Raw genomic sequence first — 22,702 nt, forward strand, 5'->3', positions numbered from 1 at the left:
GACTGAGGTGTCAGGACCCATGAAAAACCCCAGAGAAGAAGGTTGTTCTGTGAGGCAGTTCAGAAGCGCTTTTCTGGTTTTGGAAAATGCAGGCAGGCACAGCGAGCTCCAGCATGTGTGCATGGGTGTGTCTAGTGAGGTCCACATGTGGTCGGTGTGTTTCTGTGACTCTGCTTGTCTACACTGGGGACTGGTGTCCCCTATGCCTGTTTACCGGTGCGATGCTGTCACTGCTGCCTCCTGGAAAAATCAAATCCAGTGCTTGAATGGAATGTTCCAGCTTTGGAGTGGGTATAAATGGATATATGTTCTTGTTTTTCTTCTTGTGTCTAGCTTGGGATTCTAGACAAATACGTGCTGCTCTCTGGAGCAGGAAACTGCTCAGTTCACAGGCGAGGTGCACTGATGCAGAAATATTTCTCTTCTGCTCTGTCTCCCCAGCCTTCTTCCTGAAGGAGCAATGTTGGTTTGGTTTCCCTTTGCTCTCCTAATTTGAGGTCTCTGTTCTCTCCTCTGCAGCCCTGTTTCTTAGGCTGAGGGAGTCAGTGGGCTCTGCAGCCGACCTGAATGTGTTGGCCCTTTTTCCCTGAGGCCTCACTTAGGGTTTGGAGGCGGGAGGCTGGCAGGAGAGAGAGTTCATGGAGAGGCCACGTTTTCTAGGCGATTAGCTCAGTATTAGAACCACAAAATGACCTCGGAAGCCCCTTGACCTCGCTGAGACTGGACATTGTGTTGGCTTTTGCCTCCTGCCCAGGAGGGAGAGTCACACCTCTGCAGGGAGAGGTCCTTGGCCCATCATATGTCCCATCTTCTCCAACCCCTCTAGGCCCCAAACCCATCTTTGCTATTTTGAAACTTTTGGATTATTTTTCTATTACTGTCCATTGGGGGAAAAGACATAAAGATTTTTAGCCCAAGGGTCCAGTCGGGGTAGGAAAGTAGGGTGGTTATCTGTCTCTCTGTACACAGCACCTTTAGCAGTCCAGACTCCAGCCATCCTCCCGGCACCCCTCCCAGGTCCAGTTCATCTCTTTACTGTTTCACTTGGAGGGAACTGAACTGAAGGAAGAAAGACAAAGGGAGAAGATATGAGAGGTTGGAGGGGCCTAATCCACAAGGCTTCAGAGGGCCAGAGGAATAAACTCCTGAGCTGTGAAGAGAAAGGGCTTCTGCCATGAACATTGCTTCACAGGCTGTCATCTCTCTGAGGGCTGACATCCAAATCCACAGCCTATCAACCCATTTTCTGAAGTTCCTTTGTTTAGGAAGCTATTTCTACAATCACCTTTACCTCTTTCCCCTAATTCTTAATCTCCCCAATAACCAAAAAAAGCCCTTGGAGTGCCTCACCCACCAGAGGAGCAAGGGAAATGGGAGGAGGATCAGTGCAGACTATTCTGAGTACTTTCCAGGGCCTGCTGTCCCAGCTTAGCCAAAGTTTCCAGAAACTTTTAAGAAATAGGTGGAGGATTTGTCAAAGAGTGAGCCCTGAACATAGAGCCTTTCCAAAAACTGTTTTCTGTTTGCTGTATCTTAAAAATCCATACCAGCAGCCACCCTCTTGGGGAGAGACAGAGACAAAGAGAAAGAGAGACAGACACAGACAGACGCTGGCTGGGAGGACGAAATGTTCCCCTTCAGTTAAGACTAGGAGAGACAGAACCTTGCTGGGATATGTGGGTTGTTGGTTTGCATTTTGTAAATGGTTTCTTGAAATTTGGGGACTCTATTTCAGGCAATAAATAGCTGGAGTGGTTGATAGTCTCTCCTTTATCCCTGGGTGGCATAAGTAGAGGGGCTGGAGGCCTCAGGAAGGAAAGAGGATGAGCACAAAGCAAGCTAGGCTGCTCCTGGACTAAAAATATTTGGGGCTCAGGGAGATGTGCATTCATTACCTATAAGGGCAGATAGCCAGTTGTGGGCCCTCTATAGGCTCAAGTGACAAAGACCTAGTCGCCAGGGACTTTACAAACTGCTTTCTGCAGTGTGAGGATTAGGGCCCATCAAAGGGAAAACGAGAGAGACCATAGTCAGAGAAAGCTGGGGTTCACGAAGGAGAACTGCCAGATCTCCCATTTCCTTCACTCCAGACAATCCTAGTGCCACTCCAGTTCTCCCAACCTTCTGATTTCTTTCCCTCTTTCTCCCCAGTTCCCTCGGCCCTCCCCATTCTCTCTCCTACTTCCACCCGCTTGTCCTGGGCAGAGGGGGGTTGCCCAGTCCTGCCAGAGCCCTCGGAGGCGGCCCCAGCACTGGCGGTGGGTCTCCCTGGGAAGTGGTGGCTGGGGAGGGGGTCTGGTTGGAAAACGGAGTTGGGAAGTTTCCCAGCGTGAGTTGAGCGCTGACGGATTTGTGATCAGCCATAAAACTGGCGCGTTCAGATTCGTAAATCAATCTCGCCTTTCTCACAGTGTAAACGTTCACTTTATCGGCAGCAAGAAAGTGCTCGGCTCGCGATCAGGAGCTTGTTTATTTGGACGTGGACATTCCCAGGATCCAAAAAGAGTGTGGTCATTTTAACAGAACCTGCTGGCATGCCTTCGTGTCATTTTGCTGTTCTTTTTCTTGTCCTTAAAAATTATTTCTCCGTTTTAGAGATTGCTCTCTTCCCACATCCAGCATTTCTCTCTCCTCTCTCTCTCTGCTCTCTATTTTTATTTTAGACTTTAGCAGAGTTTTTCTTTGGAGGACCATTTTTAATGGATTTGTGGCCAGAACCTTTCAGGGAGTTGCCCTCGCTGGAGCCGGGAGCAGGGCCCACGTCGGGATCAGGCTGAATTCAATACCAGTCTGTGTTTTGTATCTGGACAATCAAAGCTGACCACCTCCCCTACAGAGTCCAGGCCTGGCCGGCGCCCCCACCCCATGAGGCCAGAGCAGATTCCAGTGCTTTTGGCTGGGGCAGAAGCTGTGCAGCTGCCACTGTAGCTGGAACCTCCGAGGCTGAGACCGGGGTGGCTGTTTCTTTGGGGTTTGTTAAGACAACCGGGTCCTCAACCTTCTCTCCTCTGAGTTGCTTTTGGTTTAGGCCCCTTCAAACAAGCTGGGGGAGGCTCCTCAGATCCCTGCTCCCCTACCCTAAAGCTCATTCTTCCTGGATTCCCCGCCTGCCCTGGAGGCTGTGGTCCTGGCTGCCTCGAGAGCTGCTGAGGACAGATAAGGCTGCGGCTTCTTCAGGAATGTCTTTTCTGCTTCCCTTTGCATCCCCACCCCCACCCCATGCCCCGGCCGAGAACTCTGATTCTACTTGCAAGTAACTGGTCAAGTTTGGGCGGGGGATTGTTCTTGTTTTATTTTGTTTATATTTGAGGTGAAGGGGTCTGTGTGTCTCTCTCTTTAGGCCTAGGGAATAGATAGTCCCTGATATTTAACCCTTTAACAGGCACAGCCGTTCCCCATCTTTTTCCCATTGATCAGCCTCCATTGTTTGTTGATTGGAAGCTTGGGGTGCTAACACCTGGGAAATAGGGATCCTGGGGCTGCCAGGCTGACTTCAAAGCTTTTCGTCTCTTTTCCCTCCTCTTCTGTTCAAATCTCCAGCTGTCTTCACTGGTGGGTTTGGGAAGCGGGGGGAAATGAGACAGGGTGTGACATAGGTAGGGAGAGGCTGACAGTCCGATTCTTTTGTGTAGAAACCTTAGTCCCAGTCTTTGTCTCTAGAATCTATTTTCAAATGGTCAGTCACATTTGGTTTCCTATAGTAGTAACAACACAAGAGGGAAAAAAAGTCCCCCTTGTGGTTATTCTCAACTCTAAAAGCTCCAGAGTAATCTCTTCACCCTGTCCCTTTTTTGCCCCTTCAAAAGGTACCAGAAAAGATCAAAATGAGAATAAAGCCAGAAGTCCCATTCTTTATCCACTTATACCACGGACTTATGAAGTGTTTATTTTCAAAGTGGCTCCTTCAGAAATTTTGTCCATTATTTAGGAAGTCCCACTCAAATAAATACCCCCAGGAGTGGGGGAGAAAATGCAGCTGGGGAGGAAATCTTAATCCTAAAGGATGCAGAGAGAAGAACTGGAAGCTGAGAAATCCAGGGGCTTGGAGAAGGGCTCTGTGCCCACCCCACCCCCACCCCCCAGACGCCCCTGCAGACTATTTCTGCACCTCCACGAACTAAGCAGAAGCAAGAGGAGAAGGGAGAGAGGAGAGGTGGGCTGTGGGTAAGTGTGTGTCCAGAGGGGTTAAGGAGCTGCAGATGTAGTAGGTATGGATGTGAGTGTGGGAGACAGACGGAGACCTCACTACTGTTCCATTGGTGGGTTCGGGGGGAACTTATTTTGCAGGAAAATTTCTCCTCCTGAAGGGGAAGGTCATAGTGGTCCTTTGAGCCTGAAATCGAAAGACCCCCTTCCCCCTCCCGGTCACGTGATTCATTAAATAATTAATGCCGAGGTTGCAGAATAGATATGTATTCGTCAGGAAAATCGCAGGCTCGGTCTCCCTGTTTCTGACGTGCAATTCAACTGTCCTTTGAAAAACAAGCCTGTACCCCGAGAAAAAAAAAAGAGAGAGGGGGAGAGAGAGGGAGAGAGAGAGAAAAAGAAAGGGAGACAGCAATAAAACAGCCCCGCAGCCGGAGCCACACCGCGGGCTGGGGTATTGTAAGTAGAAGGGATTTCTCACTACCTACCGCGTCTTATATGTCCATGTAAATTTATTGTTTGTTATTAATGTTATTGTCGTAAAATGTGACAAATAGCCATCTTCATTTCCTGCCATTTCTCTTCACACGGTGCTCTGTGTGTTTATACCCATTGAGGCATTGCATAGAGATTTTAGGAATATTCTTCTTTTCTCTCTCTCTCTGTCTCTCTCTCTTTCTCTCTCTCTCTCTCCCTCTCTCTCTCCCTCTCTCTCCCTCCCTCCCTCTCCCTCTCTCCTCCAACCTTTTTCTTGATTTATAGCAATATGGGTGTCAGCTTCTCGGCCGGCATGCCAGCCATTGTGTGTGTGTGTGCGTGTGTGTGCGCGCGTGCGTCTGTGTGTGTTTGTGAGCGAGTTGTGTTGTTTATGGCCATGTCTTCGATAAATCATTTTTCACGGAAAATGATGTGGAAGCTGGGCTGTTTCTGCGGCCGGCCAGGAGAGAGTCGCTCTCGGAGGCACTTCCTCCCTCTCTGCTCTGCTCCGCTCCCAGGAGTTGGTTATTTCAGACGATTTACAGTAATATATCAGCAGTTAATATGAAAGCTCTATAGCTGGAGGTCTTAAATTACAGCATCTGTGATTATCAATTAAAGCGAGATTTGTATAAATTTGGTAAACCAGAAATGCCTCATTGGCATACAAACCCAGTCAAAGACCACAGTCTAATATAAAAATTATATTTGTGAGCCTGATAGAGCCAACATTCCTGCAGCAGCAGACAGAGCTCTATTTTTTAGCAGCTCCCCTCCAGGAGTTTGGCTTCTCCAACTCCAGCCCTGGGTGAACAAATCCAACTCTGAAGGCAGAAGGAGCCTTAAGAGTAAGAGAGGTGGAAGTGGAGAAAGAAATTACTGGAGTTGAAGGCAAAGATTTTTGTGATCAATGGAGACCAAATCAAAGTTCTGCGTGATTGGAAAGGGATGGGAGGGGTTCCGTTACATTATTAAAGCTTAATTTATAGGACTGATGTGTCTGGGGGGTGGTTGAAGGTGGAAAAGGAGTTACCCAAATTGGGGGAGACAATGGAGGCAAGCAGAGGGTGAAGGGCAGGGGGAGAAGCTGAAAGCTTTGGCTCCCCACCCTCCTGGCTAACAAAACAAGGAAATGAATTCATACCCCAGGAGCCTTCCTTTGACCTGCTGAAACAAAGAAAAGTTTCCTCGGCAGTGAGGGACTCTGTGTTTGGGGCTAAAGTGGGGAGAAGTTCTCTGAAGTTTTTCTAGAAATGTTCTAGGAATCAGGTGGTCCCAGAAAGTTGGAGTGTTGGAGGATGTCGAGTGTGTTCTTAGTTAACTAAGTCCCCATCCAAAAAGGGAGCAAACGGGGTGCAGATTGGAGAGGCAGGGGAAGAGCTGTTAACTTTCCCCTATAATTTCATGTGGAGGTCACAGTTCCTTCCTACTAGGGGAGAGGCTGCTGGTCAAGAGCAAAGCCAGAGGTGGCTTTGGGGAATGTTCTACACTGTACCCCAAAGTTGTGATGGATGAAGTGCAGAGGGCCAGAGCCTTCGCCAACTCCAGTCCCAGCTGTTGGCCGCTCATTCCCTGACTGGAGCCAGGCCAACTGACTTTATAGCCACGATTATCTGTGATATTTAACTCTGCCTGCTAGCGTAAACCTTTGAGCAGGGAAGTTAGAGCAACGCCGCACCCAGGTGTTAATTATTCATGGCATCTGCTAGCTACGTGGAGTGGCAGCTCAGGCCCCAGTCCCCGCAGCATCCAGGAGCTCGCTCCCACACTCTCCTCCAAGTCTCATCCATGTTAACAAGGGAGTTAACACACTGAGTCTCATCCATGTGAACAAGGGATTCTCAATGGGTGGTGGGTGAAGCCTCCCAATTCGGGAGTCTCTGTTGAAAAGGGTTTGAGGAGAAAGAGAAGGCCAGGACCCAAGGCTGGGATAGGTAGAGGCACTGCCTGACCTGGATAAAAGGAACTGGGGAAAGTCTGGATTCAGGGGCAGCTTTGACAGCACTGAAGATTGTGAGGAGGTGGGAAGGGCTGGCAGAAGCAGCAAAGAGACCTGGGGCATAGGGGTTCCAAACCTTTCAGTCTCATTCCCCACCCACTCCTTGAGTGTTGGAGAATCCCTCATACATTCAGTGTGGGAGGCAAGCATTTCTACTTCTCCCTCACCTGGAAAGTGTGGGGTGGTGGAACTGTGAAGAGGGTGAGTTCTCCCTCAAACTGGTGGTCCACAATTAGGGCAAAGTCTTGGAGTTTTTGAGAGAGCAGGGAAGGATCACCTCATCCATGGGGAGGAGGAGGAACATGAAAGAGAAGGAAGAGGGTAGAATCATTTGTATTAGCTTCTGAATTCAGCATGCTTTGAAAGATGGGAAAGATCTGCTCTTTGGGCCAGCCCATAACTAGCGTGGAGAGCCAGTCCCACAGGCCCCCTTCCCCCTGCCTGCGTTTGCAACTCCTCCTCCCCAACCCTTTTCCATCTCCCCTCCTGCTGCTACCTTTGCCTGTGACGTGGAAGTCTGACCAACCACCCCCCCACTCCAGCAGCTTTTCCTCTTTATTCTTTCAGCCCTCTTCAGGTCTTTGTCTCCTCTGGCCCAGAGAAGGGGAGATGACACTGATACCCCCTCCCCCCCCCCTTTCCCCGACACGCACAGACTCTTCCCCAGGAGACAAAGCAAGGGCACCATCCCTTGCCACCATTTTCTGGTAAATCCCCTCATGTGATGCCCAATGCCTTCCATCCAGGCATGTGGGCCTACCCCAAATCAGCAAGTTTGAAAGGATTTTGTTGTTTATATGTACATTTGCTTCATTTAGCTATGAAGCACCCTGTCTCTTACAAGTCCTGCACCCTCCACCCCATTGATTTGCTTTTGTGTTGTTCAGGGGTTGGGGTAGAATGCATCTGGGAGACAGAGCTCTGGGAAAGCCGCTGACTCTGTCTTCTCCGGTAATTCTCTGCTGGTATCCTCTCTATATAATTGCAGTATTTATCTCTGTGCCTTTAAGAAGCCAGGCTGCTAACGCTTGCTTTAGTGACCAGAGGAATTGTACAGAAAGATGAAGAGTGAGAAGAGGAAGAGAGGGACCCAGAGAGAGAACAAGCAGCAGGATCCCTTTCTGGGGTGGAAAGTCAAGGCTGAGCCCAAGGAGGGGATGACAGGGAGAGTGGAAACAAAGGCCAGTCAGAGGGGAAGGGAGGCTGTCCTGGAGCAAGGAGCCCCACAACTCACAAGGGGACGCGCACACACAGTTAAGTGAGAAGGGAAGTGGGAAGGAAACTACTCCCTTTGTCCTCTTCTCTCTAGAAGATAATTTCTCTGGACAGAGGGTGGGTTCCCCCACAGAGGAAAGGGAAGAAGAGACTCAACCTAATGAGTGAGCCCAGAAGTGATTTCTGGAGACACTCCTAAATCCTTTGCAAGGCTCAATTCAAATTCACTAAAGACACTGAGAGAGACAGAGTTTGAAAAAGACAAAGGGGCCGTGAGAAAGGAACCGAGACAACAGAGATGGTTAGAAAAGACAGAGAGACCCAACACAGATAAAGAGCCCAAAGACCTTGGGGAGCAGGCACAGAGGGAAGCTCCTCCAGGCTCCCTGGTCCCTAGTAGCCTTCTTTACAGGAAGCTGCCCAAAGCCCAGGCCATCTCAGAAACAACTAACTCTAGAGTAGGCCCTTGGGGGTGCTAAATCAGGTGTGAGGCAGCTGTGGCAGGATCTGAAGTGCCAGGGAATGGCCAAGATGACCAGGACACTTCAGCCTCCACCACCATTGCCAGCGTCAGTAACTTAATCATTGGGACCTCCCCAAACAGAATTTCATCATGGGGGTGGGGGAGTTGGGACCAGTCGTTGACACCTGGACCCTGCAATCCTTTCTTGGCTTTTCTTCCCCTTTGTGGGTTTGGTCTCTTTTTTCTCTAGGGACCTGGAGAAGTTGTTGATCTTCCAGCCGCCTAAGAACTTTCACCTCCATTCCACATCTCCCTCAAACTCCCAGCCTTAACAAGCGGATGCTTCCCCTACTAATCTCCTTCCTCCCCCACCTTACAGGAAAGAACAAGAAAAGGAAAAAGGGAAAGAAAGTTCCTACCAGCCTAAGCAGCTTTAGAAAACTCGAGGGAAAAAGGGAGATGCAAACGTTTCTCGCCCCTCTGATCCTTCCCATTGGCCCCTCGCCATTGCTCTGTTGCCTCCATTGCCCCCCTCCCTGTCCCCACTCCTGTCCTGCCCAGAACTCTCTCCCTTCCCCTCCCTTCTCTGCCGGGTCGGACATATGGAACCCATTTCGCTGGTGACATTGAAGAGCCGCCCGTGTGCCCGCCTTCCGCCATGGCGCCCCCGGCGCTCCCCTCGCCTCGCCGTTCCCCTGTCAGTCGCCGCTCCTCTCGCCTGGCAACTTGGCCCGCTCTCAAATCCCGAGCCCAGCTCGGTGCCAGACGAGCCCGGGGTTCCCGCAGCCCCGCGCGGCCCGGGCGGAGTGGGAGCTTCTCAGGAAACCGGCGCCTGCCGCGCCCGGAGTGCCAGATCCGCGCGCTCCTGGGGCCCTGGAGGCCGAACAAAGCCGGGGGCGGGGGCGCGGGCGGGGGCGGGGTGGGGGCGAGCGCATCCGGGCCTCTCCCCCAGCTCGGCGGGACGCTCGGGGGTTGCTGGGGGTTGAGCGACTAGGATGCGGCTGGCTGCGGCGGCGGAGCCCCAGCCGGGGCCGAGGGTCCGGGGCCTGGCAGTCGGCCCCCGCGTGCACCCAGTGCCCGGCTGCCCGCCGCTGCCCGCGCCCTAGCGGAAGACCGCACAGGTAAGTGTGGGGTGCGGAGCCGGGGCGCTCGGGTACTGGCGGGGGTGCAGAGGTGGGTGGCTGAGATGCCCGCCCCCAGGCCTCTCTCCTGGGACAGGCTGGGATCCGACTTGAACATGAAGATGAGAGCAACTTTGAGAGGCAGGGTGGGGGCTTCGAGGGGGTAGAGGGACCTGGGGTGGAGGACGAGTGTGGAGGAATGTGGAGCTGTTTGGGTGGGCGTGTGGACATGATCGTGTTAGGGGATCGGAGAGCTCTCCCGCTCAGGAAGGGTGTTGAGGCCCAGGAGGGTTTTTCAGGGCAGTTGGGAGCTGTGGGTACTGAGGGAAATGTGAGGTGCATCTGCTAGGGGCAGTGGGGTTGGGGAGGGACCACTGGGTCAGCTTCCACAACCCAGCTGCCACCATTGCCCAACCCTTTAGCATCTAGCGGGTTATTTGAAGCCAAAACTACAAGGGATTGCACTGAGGCTGAGTGTCAAGCCCAGAAGATAGCAAAGGGGGTGATTTATGGCTTCAGAGAAGCTGTGTTTACTGCTGCCTGCTCTGGAAACCAAAAACCAAACAGAGCAGAGCCCAGAGAAGCCCCTCTTCTTGGTGTGGGAAGCGATGCCAGCCTGACACACTGGGATTTATTTTCCCAGATGAGGGAGGATAGTGGGAACTGTCCGTTTGCAGGCGCACGGTGTGGTGGGTGTATGCAAAGCAGGCACACGGGTAGGTATGCTTGTGTACTGTGTGAGTGCATCTGCACATTGGGAGCTGTATGTACTCCAGGTGGGGCTTTGCGGGTGGGTTTGCGGAATCACTTTGTGAGCTGGGAGACTGGGAGCCAGGATAGAGACCCCATGTTCTCTGGTTCTGGAACTCTGGGATGGGGTAGCTGTAGACACATTGCCCCTTGTCCTCTTCGCGTAGTAGTGCTCTTTCCTGCTTTTTTCTTCCCGCAGCCACATGCAGCAGAGCCCACTTGGCCTGGCCTCCTGGCCCCTGCCCCTCTACCCTTTCCCTATATGCCTCCTGTGCCTTCTGCCCACCCAACCTCATCTTCACTTTGAATTTTTAACTTTGTGGTGGGAAGCCAAGGAATTAATGAGTATGGTTGGTTCAGGAGGGGAGGCCAAAAGGAGAAAAGGCTTGGTGTGGTAGGGAAGATCAGGGAGATCCGTGGTTTGAGGCTGGACCTTGGCAGCCTTGTGTCCCACCATTACTGCTCAAATTCTCCCAAAATCTCTGTTTGGGAGTGGGGAGCAAGTGAATACAAAGACGAACAGAGTAAGGGAGGCACGCAGGATGATGGGGGTGGGGAGAAAAACATTTTGACCCCCAGATAGTAATTTCCGCAGGCCAACTAGTGGCTCTTGCATTTCTGTCCAGACGCCCAACTTTGCCTGGAAATTGTTTTGCATTAAATTTTCTCAGCCGCAGAATTATCTTTCCTCGCCTCCAGCTAAACTTGCATTTTTCCACCAGACACTTGGGCCCCGCACCAATGAAATCTGAGAGGAAGCGGCTGGGCCCTAAGTGGCCGTAATTTAATTGATTTTATCATAAATCATCAACTTGATGAAGAACCCGAGGTTTCAGTGAAGTAAATTGATATTAATGGGAGTTTCTTGAAATGCAAACTCGCTGTATTGTTGGGGCATCTTGAGCTGGGGAGGTAGATTACACATTTCCCAAGAGCAGAGAGCAGAGAGCAGAGGCCTGGAGCCCAGCACAGCTTTGGGGGTAGGGAAAGCAAGCTTTGAGGTGCAGCTGCTGGCAGACCTATTTCTATGGGGAAGCACACCAGTGCGCGGAACTTTGTCATGAGGGACACAGTCTGGCCCTGTGGACCCTGCTAGCCATCTGGGGGAATGCTGGTCTCCAACTGAGGGGAAGGCAACTGGGGAGGCTGGTAGGTGTATGGGCAGGGAGGGGGTCGGGTGAGAAGGCTCGGCTGGTACAATGGGTGCATTGATGCCTGGTTAAAAATTGCCAGGTTGAAACCTTCCTCCTTTAATTAGACAAATTAATTATTTACTGCCTAAGTTGCAGTGTCTAAAAATAGCACTTTTGGTTTGGTAATGAGGGTAGAAAACAACCCACCCTACACACAGAAGAGCAGTAAAACCCAGTGCATGAGCCTCTATGGGGCAAGGGAGGGTCAGGCACCAGGTTGGTGCTCGGTGGTAAGCATTTAAACCCCAAGGGAAATACCACGAATCTGGTCACGATGGTGCTGGTTATTGTCTGAACTCAGTTTATTACTTCTTTTTTTTTTTTTTTTTTGAGACGGAGTCTCGCTCTGTCGCCCAGGCTGGAGTGCAGTGGCCGGATCTCAGCTCACTGCAAGCTCCGCCTCCCGGGTTTACGCCATTCTCCTGCCTCAGCCGCCCGAGTAGCTGGGACTACAGGCGCCCGCCACCTCGCCCGGCTAGTTTTTTTGTATTTTTAGTAGAGACGGGGTTTCACCATGTTAGCCAGGATGGTCTCGATCTCCTGACCTTGTGATCCGCCCGTCTCGGCCTTCCAAAGTGCTGGGATTACAGGCTTGAGCCACCGCGCCCGGCCTTAGTTTATTACTTCTTATTGGCACACACTTTTACATCAGCACATGGAGAATCACTAACATTCAGTCCAAAAAGAGATCTTACAGATCTTTTAGCTAAACCCCTTCCCTCCATATACATGCCTGTGCTTTACGGAAGGGGACACTGAGGCCCAAGGAGTGCCCTGCCTCATGTCACACAGCCAAGCTGGAACATCTGTAATTCAAGCCTTCCAACTCCCAAGCCTATCCCAAGTATAACTCCAGACAAATCACTTCCTTGCTCTGGGCCTCAGTTTCCTGATCTGTAACAATGGCAAGAGTTGGACTGGACACTTCCTGATTTCTCTCCTGTTCTGAAATTGGGTACCTCTGTGTGTACCCATCCTCAGCAGGACAGTACATGGGAGGCACTCCCTTGTGTGTCCTGGAGCTCTGTGGGCATCTGGGTATAGAAGTTACTGCATGTTTATTTGCAATATTCAGAGTTTACATATACCCAGAGCAGTGTATGCTTACTCAGTCTGGCTCTAGGAAATCCACTGGAATCTGGACTGTTCCTCCTTTTGAAGGTGCCTTTATTCTCAGCTGAGAAGTAGCCCCGAGGAGAGCGGTGGAACTAGAAGGCAGTGGAGAGGGGCCAGCTAGCTGGGTTGGGTTGAGATTGACATTTGGAGAGGGACTAAGGAAAGAAGGGCTGGACCTTACTGAGCAAGACCCTTTCCCTGCCAGGCACTGGGCTAAGGCTTTCGTTGTGTGTGTGTGTGTGTGTGTGTGTGTGTGTGTGTGTGTGTGTGTTTTGAGATGGAGTTTTGCTCTTGTTGCCCAGGCTGGAGTGCAATGGTGTGATCTCCACTCACCGCAACCTCCGCCTCCCTGATTCAAGCGATTCTCCTGCCTCAGCCTCCTGAGTAGCTGGGATTACGGGCATGTGCCACGACACCCGGCTAATTTTGTATTTTTAGTAGAGACAGGGTTTCTCCATATTGGTCAGGCTGGTCTCCAACTCCCAACCTCAGGTGATCCGCCCGCCTCGGCCTCCCAACACAGTAGGTTTTTAAGGTGCCCCCTACCCCAGCCCAGGGACTGAACAGTGGTTTCAGAGTTTAGATTCTGTGACAGCAGGTGCCCCCCTTCTCAGCCTCACCCCAACCCTGGGCCTTTGAGCCCTCGCTTCTTGGGAGGAGGCACACACAGGGTGCCACAGCACTCTACCGGGTCTCCTCTAGGGTAGCCAGGACAGAGCCTGCAAGGTGGAAGACCCCCACGCTATACTTGCTTTTATTTTCCAGCTCCTCCCCCAGTTCCAAAGGAGTGGTGGCTTCTCAGTTGCATGGTTGTGAGCAAGGAAATTTCTTGCAGGATCAGGGATGTGAAGAGGCTAGCAGGGGAGGGGAGGGGAGGTTTCCAGGCTGCCTTGGGAAGTGTGGTTTGGAATATGAATTCTGGGGGAGGAGGGAAGGAGATGGGAAGAGATGGGAAACAACCTCATCTTTGGGGCTCTGGAAATCTCAGACACTGGGCAGATAATCCACTTCCTAAAGCCTAGCCCAAAACACTAATTTGAGAGAGAGAAAAAACAAAAGGACTAGCAGCCCCAGACTCTGGCCCTGTCCCATTCTGACTTCGGAGTTTTATATTTGGAGGCAATTCGGAACGCCTTTCGCTGATTGGTCATTAATCCACTGAGTTATTGTCTGCTAAACAGAGGTCACCGGGAGAGAAACATCCAGTCTGTCAGGAGAGGCCCGCTCAGCCTCAGGGACTGGGCCTGTTCCTCTTTTCCTGCTTCTGCCTCCCTTTCCCAGCACCCCCTGCAGCCCCCAAGCTGCCCAGGATTTGCAGCCTCCCTTCCTCTGCCTTCTCGGCTCTGCCCACCTTTGTCTCAACACTTGCTGGGGGTGGGGTTTGCCAGGCTAAGGCTGAGCTTCTAGATGAGGCGGGAGCCCTGATTCAAATTGGGATCTATCATCACCAAGGAGCCCACCTGCCTGAGGCTCCCAACTCGCTGGCAGCACCGCCATCTCCTCAGCATGTTCAGGCGGCCTCCATGGTCATTGAGTGGACTTCGCAGACCCTTGTGGCTGCCCTTTTTGTCCTACCACCCCTTCACAGGCTTGGCTGGGGAGAGGGCAGTGCCCCCACACATGGGGTGGGGAAAATGTACAGCTTGGATTTTTCTTCATCCACTGCAGCGACCTTTTTCTTCTTTTGATCCCCACTATTGCTGAGCAGGGTCTATGCGGGCCTCCTCTTCTCCATTCTGGGTGCCCCTTTGTTCCCTCCTGCTCTGGCTTATTGGAGAGCTGGAGATGGGGATCCAAATGCCAAGAGCCTTCTTCATTAGCAATTCCCACTTTACAACCCCCAGCTTTGAAATCTTTATTAATACTTAAGGGAAAATGGAGATTCGGGTGAGTGTGTGAACTTTACACCCCTCTGCTAGGGCTACAAAGTTGGGCAGTGAAGCTGGAAAACAGTGTGGGACCGGGAACTCAGACAGGGCCAGGAAGAAACACATCGCTAAACATCTGAGAACCCAGGCTCCCAGGTCCTAGCTCCCCAGCTAGCCAGTGGGCTAGGCAAATTTTGTGCTGATTGAGTCAGGAGCAGGATCCTTGACTGCCCCAAGTCTGAGATCAGAAATCAGTTTTAAAAGAGCCAACCAGTATGCCCTTATTGAGAGAATTTTTGTTTGCTAGTTGATGCATTTCTGGGGGAAGAGAGAAACAGGCGCGATCCCGTTGAGGTCTATAAGGGCGGGTAGCCCTTGATTGCTCCAGAAGGTTTAAAGTGCTCCCGTTGCCTGATACTGGTTACCCAGTAGGGTGGGGGAGAGAAGTGCCAGAGTGAGTGCTCTGGCTCTGAAGAAACGGAATGGAAGAGGAAAGGATGTCTGTGAAGAAGGACATTTTCTCTAATCTTTACCCTTATTATTATTTTTTTTACTTCATTATGCTAGTGTCTCTGTCTCTTACTCAATTTTTCTCTTTTTCAATTTCTCTTTCTCCTCCTTTCTCTCTCTCTGTCTCTCTCTCTGTCTCTCTCTCTCTCTCTCTCACACACACACACACACACACACCCTACACATGGGCACACACACAAAGTTTCCCAGGTTTCCCTCCCAAATCCAAGAAGAAATTGTTCCCTCTTCTGTATTTCCAGTCTGCTCCGAAATCATGGCTTCACTCTCTGGGATGATAAGCCTTTCTCCTGCTTCTCTTTTCCCAGACCCCAAAGTCTCCCCTCAGACTGCTCTGGCCTCCCCCACCCCAAGTTCCTTGCCCAAACTCCTCACTACCAGCCTTTGTCCCCTGAAGTTTGAAAAGCCCCTGGCCAGCAGCAACACCTCAGTCCAAACGGGGGCCCTCAGGGGTGCCCGTTCCACTCTCCATCCTCCAGCCTCCCAGCCCTAATCAGAGGGCAGCCCGCCTGCTGGCCAGAGACCTCTGAGAAAGGAAGAAAAAAGGCAAGACAGAAACTAAACTGGGATCTAATTGCCTCCCAAGCATTCCAAATGGGCGCTGTACTCCAGAATTAAGAAGCCCCCACTCCATCTCCTACCGCATTTGGGGGTGTATGTCCTCTGCGATTTTCTCCAGGTTCGTTTTCTTGCTTCTCCGTCCTCTTTTTCACTCCCACCCCACTATGCCCCACTGCCTTCTGTAGCCCGAGGGACCACAAAGGGTTGAGGAGGCTTGAGGAAGGGAGGGGTCTGCCGTTGTCTCTGGAACACTCCTCCACCCCCAGCTCAGCTCCGGCCTGCTTCTCCAGCAGCCGGCCCGGGGCTGGCTGGGTGCCTTCTGGACTCTCGTATTATTCCTAGAGGCAAAGCTGCGCAGTCCCAAAAGCGATGAAGTTCTCCTCTTCTCTGTTTTACAATGACCTTCTCTAACCCAATGATAGTAACAGCTAGGACAGTAGAGTTTTGAGGTACATTCTTGGCTTTTTTTTAATTTGGGGGATTGATAGAAAAAAACTCAAAGGTACTGGTTTCTTTAAGCTTCTGGCAACCTCCCTGGCCTAAGTTACCGACCCACCAGGCTCAAAGTTACATGAGGTCTGACCTGTGTATCTCTATCTAGTGTAGAGATATCAGGACAGACATTTTGCAGCCACATACTCAGGCACCCCTAACAGGTCTGTTTGGGGGTCCAGGCTGGCTTGAGCCCCAAGTCTAGGTCTGACTTGGATGTTTTCTTTTCTTGATACTACTAATATACACAGAAAAATACTAATAAACACAGAATAATAGCTACTAATAAACACAGAAAAATAGTTCCCACCCTCCATCCTGAAGTCCCCCAACCCGTACTTCCCCCCAGCCATCAACTTTCTAGGTAGGAGATGGGGTCCTCAGGACATTACATTCTGAGGCTCTGCAAGTGGCTCCTGTTGCTGGAGGGCAGGAAGGCCACAGGTACCCCCAGTTTATCAGGGTCCCCGGAAACCGGCTGCTCCAAATCACCTGGCCTGACTTAGCCTTGCCCAGAAGAAGTAGGGCCTGGAGGCCAGGGGCCACTCCCTATCTCATCCCAAAGTAGAGCCTGTGAGTAGGGAGAGAGAGGGAATGAGGGAAGCTTTGCCAGACACTGCCAGCCTTTGCTGGAGGGGACACAATAGCTGGAAGTCAAGTCTCACCTTTGTTGTCCCCAGTCCCGTTCCCTCTCCTGGTGCATCCAGATGGGAGAAGGCAAAAGCTAAGTATTCTAACCAGGAAATCACAGGGTAGTGCCTTACACGAAGTTAAGAGAACTAGTTTTCCAAGCTGCCTTTAGAGAAGAGGGTCAGCTTTCTATTTCATCCCCTAGCTCCGAGTCAGCAGTTAGGTAGAGTTGCAAACACTCCTGCTTTGAGAAATGTCCTGGTGCTCTTTTTGTCTTTTCCTTCCTCCCGGAATGACTATTCCCCACCCCCTGTCCCAAATCTGCAGACACCTACATTTTTGGCTCCTGTCTTCCTCCTACAGGCCTCCTCCTTGCCTTTTCCTGCCCTGCTCAAACACACCCTAAGAAAACTTTAGCTTTTGTGGCCTTCCTCACTTGTGCCAAGAGTCATAAATCTTGCAGGGCAGAGAGAAACAAACAGGGTTGTTCTGAATAATAATAATAACCATATTCCATCTCTTCTGCCAGTGCATTTAAAATTAAGCCACCCTGCTAGTTCTTCTCAGAAGTACAAATGTCCTTATCACCTCTTAGCTCCTTCTGCCTATCCGGAGGTGAGAATCCTAACAGAAACTTCTCCGTAAAGTTCTTTCAGCCTGTCTACTGCCAGCCAGTCTGGAGCTCAAGCTAAAACACAGAGTTCTCCTTTTGTCACCCTTTTCTCAACCCTCCTCCCCCTGCAAGATGTTCTGGGTTTTTAAAATCATCACTCACTGCTTGTTGTCTGTTCTCAAAAAGAAAAAGGGGGAGGGGTGTTGTTGTTGTTGTTGTTGTTTTAAAAGGTCTGGTTTTTCCCTCTCCCTCGGTTAGTGACTGGGCCTGGAGATTGGGGGGAGATTTGGGAGGAATAGAGAGGGTGTAGTGGAGGGAAGAAGACGGGGCTGGAGACTCAGAAGGAGGGAGCCAGAGTGTGAGGGTTGGAGACCCAGCCACCAGTCCCTGCGGAGCGAAACTACTTTCTAAAAAAGTCCTGGTCTTCCAATTGCGAATGAGTGCAGAGGGGCACCCGGCACCCTCACCCCCCCCGGGCGAGGCCTGTCTTTGACTCAGCCTCCAAATGCTACTTCTCAAATTAGCATAATGGTTCACTAGTGGGGTATGGGGGGAGCTGTGAACTTCACCGCCCTTCCTTGCCTTTGCTCACCTCTTCCTCCCTGTCCCCCCAATCTAGATTTAAATTTTTACCCGTTCTTAAAAAACAAAAAAACAAACAAAAAAAAAACCCTCCCTTCTTTCCTTCTCACTCTTTTTTTGGGGAGCGGGGTATTTTAAAATTTCCCCCCTTTGCCATCACCACCATCACCTTCCCTCCTTATCAGGCATCTAAGCTTGCTAAAGGGGGAGAGGTGGGGGGGCATGTGAGCTTGTGTGTGAGTGAGTGAGTGTGTGTGTGTGTGTCTGTGTGGTTTTTTTTCCCTGTGCAAAAGCAGAGGCCATTGTTACGGAGAGTAGGGCGTACCAGTCTTATAGGGCAACCACACTGTGGCGGCTTAGCCCTGCTGGAGCCCGGAGCTGGATTCTGGCGAGCTGAGCTGCCCGGCACCTTTCGGTCTTCTATTTTTTTTCCCGCTCCCCCACCCCCTCCCTCCTGCGCACCCCTGCTCCTAAGCCGAGTGAATTGAAGCGGACGCCGAGCGGCTCCTCTGGCCGGTCTGCCCCTCGGGCTCCCCAGCCGGGGTGGCTTTGCGGGGCGGGGGGGCGGGGGGCGACGCAGCTTTAAACAGTGGTCTTTTTTTCCTTTGCCTTCAAGGAGGGGAGATTTCTCGCCTGCCGCTCGCGCTGGGGCTCGATGTGAATATATATTATGTCTGCCTGTTCTCCCCTCGTCGGTGGCTAAGGTAAGCTGGACTGAAATAGGCTATCAGTTTGTGAATGGCGGAGAGTATGTCTCAATGATTTATGGCCCATATGACTCCAATCTCGGTTCAAGAAGAGTTCACAAGCTTTAAGCTTCCTTCCACGCAGCGACTCTCTCTCTCTCTCTCCCTCCCTCCCTCCCTCCCTCTCTCTCCCTCTCTCTCTCTCCCTCTCTCCCCTCTCTCTTCCTGCTTCTCTCCTCTTTTCTCCTCTCTTTTCTTTCAGCAGCCAGATCCAGGGCTGAATTTTCTCCCCGGCTGCTAAGAAAGTCTCAGCCTTTCTCTCTCTTCCTTTCTTGTTATTTTATTTTTCTTCCTCCCATTAATTTTTTTAAGTCCTGGAAGATGGCCTATCCCCTCTCTCGGGGCTTCCCCAGCTATTGTTAGTCTCCTGGCAGTCCCTGGGGTGTGCTTGGCAAGGTGGGGTTCTTGGGGGGGCTCATCTCCCTTCTCCATCGAGACCCTGGGGGGAAGCCGGCAGCCACCGTCTCCCTCCCTCCCTCCCTCCCGAGGAGCCATATGGAACCAGAATTTTTCCAACATGGAGGCAAGGGAAATAGATCTGTTTGGCTTGGTAGAGCTGTTCCCCACCCCCTCTTGTTCTGGATCCCAGATCTCGGGTCCCCTCGGCACCTTTCCCTCTTCCCACTGTCCTGTCCGCCAGGCCTCAGCGCCCTCCAACCCGGAGCCCTGCTGTGCCAAGTCCCGAAGCGGAGTTTGTAAGGCGCTTTTTAATTCGGTTACCTCCGGCTCCCAAACTTGCTGCCGCCCGCGGGGCTCGGCCCTCGGCCGGCTGGTGTGCTGGGAACCTGTCTCCGATAACCGTTTTGGTGTCCTGATCGCTTGCTCTTCTTCCCCTCCTTGGGCCATCGTAGGTGGCTGGTAGGTCGTCGCCAGCCGCTGCGGCAGCAGCGACCGGCCGAGGCAGCCTGGCAGCAGCAGCCAGGGACTACCCGGGTGCACAAACCTTCCCAGCCCTGTCTGCACCACCGGCGGAGTCTCCATTCTTTCCTATCGCGTCTCTGGCTCCTTCGCTTTCCACACTGGCCTCCGTCCGGCGATGGTTTGGGGTTTATTGCAAGGGGAGCGGCAGGAATTTCGGCCCCAGGCGTCTAGTTAAATTATTGTTTTATTATTATTACTATAATCATCATCATCATCATTATTATTGCTGTAACAATCATTTAGACTAAATAAAGCCAGGGCCCAGCCAGCCAACCCCCTCCAACGTTTTTATTTCATTCTCTTCTCTATTAATAACCACAACTAATGCCTGTTAATTAATTCCCCCTTCAGCCAGGGCTGCTCGGAAGCTAATTTTGGTTAAATCAGCAGAGGCTAATGGTAATAATAATAAAGGGATTGGGTCAGCCTGGTCAATTGAACTCTGGTTCTCCCTTGAAGGACCTGCTGCTTTGCAGACCCATGTGTATTTCCAGAAACCAATCGGAACTCAGGGTTACACTGATTCCTTTTTGAGTATAAATCTGTGCCATGAAGAAGGGGATTTATGTGAGGGAGGGACTTTCTTCACCTGCACTTCTTTTATTTTGTTTTCCTATGTTTAGTTTTATTTGGAGTTGACCAGCTAGGCTGAATGAGATTAAAGTTTTCCAAACACACATGGCAGTATGGAGGTTTTATGAAAAGTGGTGGTGAAGAGTTGGGAGAGAGAGAGGAAAAAAAAATGTAGTCAGAAGTTTCAGAACAAATACACAAAATCCTATGTTAGTTTGAATCTTTATTTTTCTGGCACACTTTTAAAAGGCTGTATTAAAATAGTTATTATTATTATTATGATTATTATTATTAGCCTCAGGGAACCTCAGTCAACAGGAATACCTCTGTTTCTAACCCAGAGAATAATATTGTTAAAATTGCTTTGTTGATTATTTTTCTCGGGAATAACTTTCTCTTTTGGAAAGCACTTTCCCTGTCTCAGTAGAAAAGTCTAGCAGTTGTAACTTCTTGTTTCTTATTTTCTTTGGGGGAAATCAAAGAAAACAGACTGTGAAGGAAAGGGTGGGAAAAATTAAGTCTCATGGAAAAAAAAAAAAGAGAGGTCCAGGGAGAGACCTGGGCCAAATGGTCACAGCACCAACTGGCATGGCCCAGGAAATTGAAACAATCCTGCTCCATTTGGGGGCCCCACAGGGCCATTGGCTGCCCAATCCCAGGTTTGGCTGAGCAAAGACAGGAGCTGGAGGTGGTGGTACCTGCAGCAGGGCCATGGACAGATGAGTCTCAGTTCAGCTGACTCTTGAGGTTAAAAATCCTCAGGAGGTATCTAGGTCAGGCTGTTGTCTTCCTGGTGGGGGAGTGGTGGGAAGTGGAGAGGACACCTCACAAGAGAAGCTTCTCTGACGAACTTGCTTCTCCTGCATGTCTTTTCAGAAGATCCTTTGGTTTCCCTTCAGGCTAGACTTTGCTTGGGCAAGAGACCTAAACCGACTTGGAAGGAGGCAAAGGCTGGAAGCACAGAAGCCTCTGGGCTCAGAGGAGGGTGTTGATGATGCTTTTATTTTGGAGTCTCCTAGTGTCCCCTCCCTTGAGCCATCCTATCCCAGAGTTGGGGAGGAGAGAGAGGGAGAGAGGAACTAGGGGAGGTGAGGGGTTAGTGCACAGCCAGGAGAGAAGCAATGGCCTTTGCCATAGATTCTACATCTAGGCAGTCTTGAAAGGCATATAGTATTTATTTGTTTATTTTTTTAGTGGAAATGAAAACTGGTGGGCTTTTTTCCCTCGGCATCTGCTTTGGAGATGTTGGGGAGGGGAGAAGAAAAAACCCTATTGATGTCAGTTCCCTTTTCAGTTCCTAAGATGGATTCGAGCCCCAGTCCTCTTCTCCGCCTTGTGTCTCTTCTCTCGCCCCGCAGGTCAGCCGCTTGGAACAGACCCTGGAGGAGGGGGGCAGAGAGGGGAGGGGGTTGGGGGGGGGGTCCGGCGTGTCACGTGACCCCCAGGGTTGCCAATGTCCGGTCCTGAGGGTATCAGGCCTTTCCAAGTTGCCACCCACTGCCCAGGCCTCACCCAGCGATGCAGAAAGCCACCTACTACGACAACGCTGCGGCTGCTCTCTTCGGAGGCTATTCCTCGTACCCTGGCAGCAATGGCTTCGGCTTCGACGGCCCCCCCCAACCCCCATTTCAGGCCGCCACGCACCTGGAGGGCGACTACCAGCGCTCAGCATGCTCGCTGCAGTCCCTGGGCAACGGTGCCCCACATGCCAAGAGCAAGGAGCTCAACGGCAGCTGCATGAGGCCGGGTCTGGCCCCCGAGCCCCTGCCCGCCCCGCCCGGCTCACCCCCGCCCAGCGCCGCACCTACCAGTGCCACTAGCAACAGCAGTAATGGGGGCGGGCCCAGCAAAAGTGGTCCCCCAAAGTGCGGTCCCGGCACCAACTCCACCCTCACCAAACAGATATTCCCCTGGATGAAAGAGTCGAGGCAAACGTCCAAGCTGAAAAACAGCTCCCCCGGCACAGGTACCAGTTCTCTGCCTTCCTTGTCCTCAGCTTTTGTCCGAGCCAGGAATGTCACTGTTATTCTAGCATCCAGCCCCTAGGCGCCCAAGAGGCTGCCTGGGAACAATATTAGGTGGCCGGCGGGTACATTTTTGATACCCCCACCCCCTAATGACCCTTTACCCTGCCAACACCCTCCTCCCTCTAGCCGCCCTCCACCAGAGCTTCTGAAAGCTCCAGAAGGCCAGGTCCATGGCCTCAAAGCCCTTCCCAAGGCCACAGAGCCAAGACGAGGCGCTGCCAGGAGGATGCAGAGTCGTCAAGGATTGATTATTATTAAGTATGATTACTGTGGGTATTAATCACAATCGCTCGGACGGCCCAGGGTCCCGGCCTCCAGGCACGGCAGCCTCTTCGTGCGACACTTCTTGCCCACGAGTGTCCAGATTACCCCGAGGGTTCTCCTCAGTCTCCCATCCTGTCCTCAGGACGGGGTGGGCAGGGAGGGGAAATGTCTTCCCTGACCTGGAATTGGGGATAGAGGGGAGAAAGCACGCACGCGAAAATCCAGCCCTAAATAAATGGCCATGCGGCTCTGTCTGCGTGACATGATCAAATTTTCATAAGCTGGGGCAGCGAAAGGAGAACAGGTCTCTTAATAAATGCCACTATTATAGAGTGTCCGCTAATGCGACGGGCGGTGGGGTGGGGGAGTGAGGAGGAGGCGGGGACGCGAAGGGGAGGGCAGCGGGGGCTCCGAGTC

General features: G+C 51.7%; 1 protein-coding gene across 15 annotated transcripts in view; it reads left to right on the forward strand.

Annotated features, from left to right (window-relative positions):
* LOC105472318 (homeobox B3) overlaps positions 1-22,702 on the forward strand; it is a 41,782-nt gene that overhangs the window by 16,643 nt on the left and 2,437 nt on the right. For 3 of the 15 annotated variants that reach the window (XM_011725446.2, XM_071082997.1, XM_011725445.2), the window contains exons 3-4: positions 18,371-18,458; positions 21,353-21,960. In XM_011725446.2, coding sequence (XP_011723748.2) covers positions 21,513-21,960 — 448 coding nt within the window. In that variant the 5' untranslated portion in view covers positions 18,371-18,458; positions 21,353-21,512. Of the gene's footprint in view, positions 1-9,290; positions 9,422-11,865; positions 18,271-18,370; positions 18,459-19,351; positions 21,961-22,702 lie in introns of those variants that run through there. The other 12 variants (XM_071083002.1, XM_071083006.1, XM_071083005.1 and 9 more) reach the window with 12 other exon arrangements.

Source organism: Macaca nemestrina, chromosome 17 (genome assembly GCF_043159975.1).
Source record: "Macaca nemestrina isolate mMacNem1 chromosome 17, mMacNem.hap1, whole genome shotgun sequence".
NCBI lineage: Eukaryota > Metazoa > Chordata > Mammalia > Primates > Cercopithecidae > Macaca > Macaca nemestrina.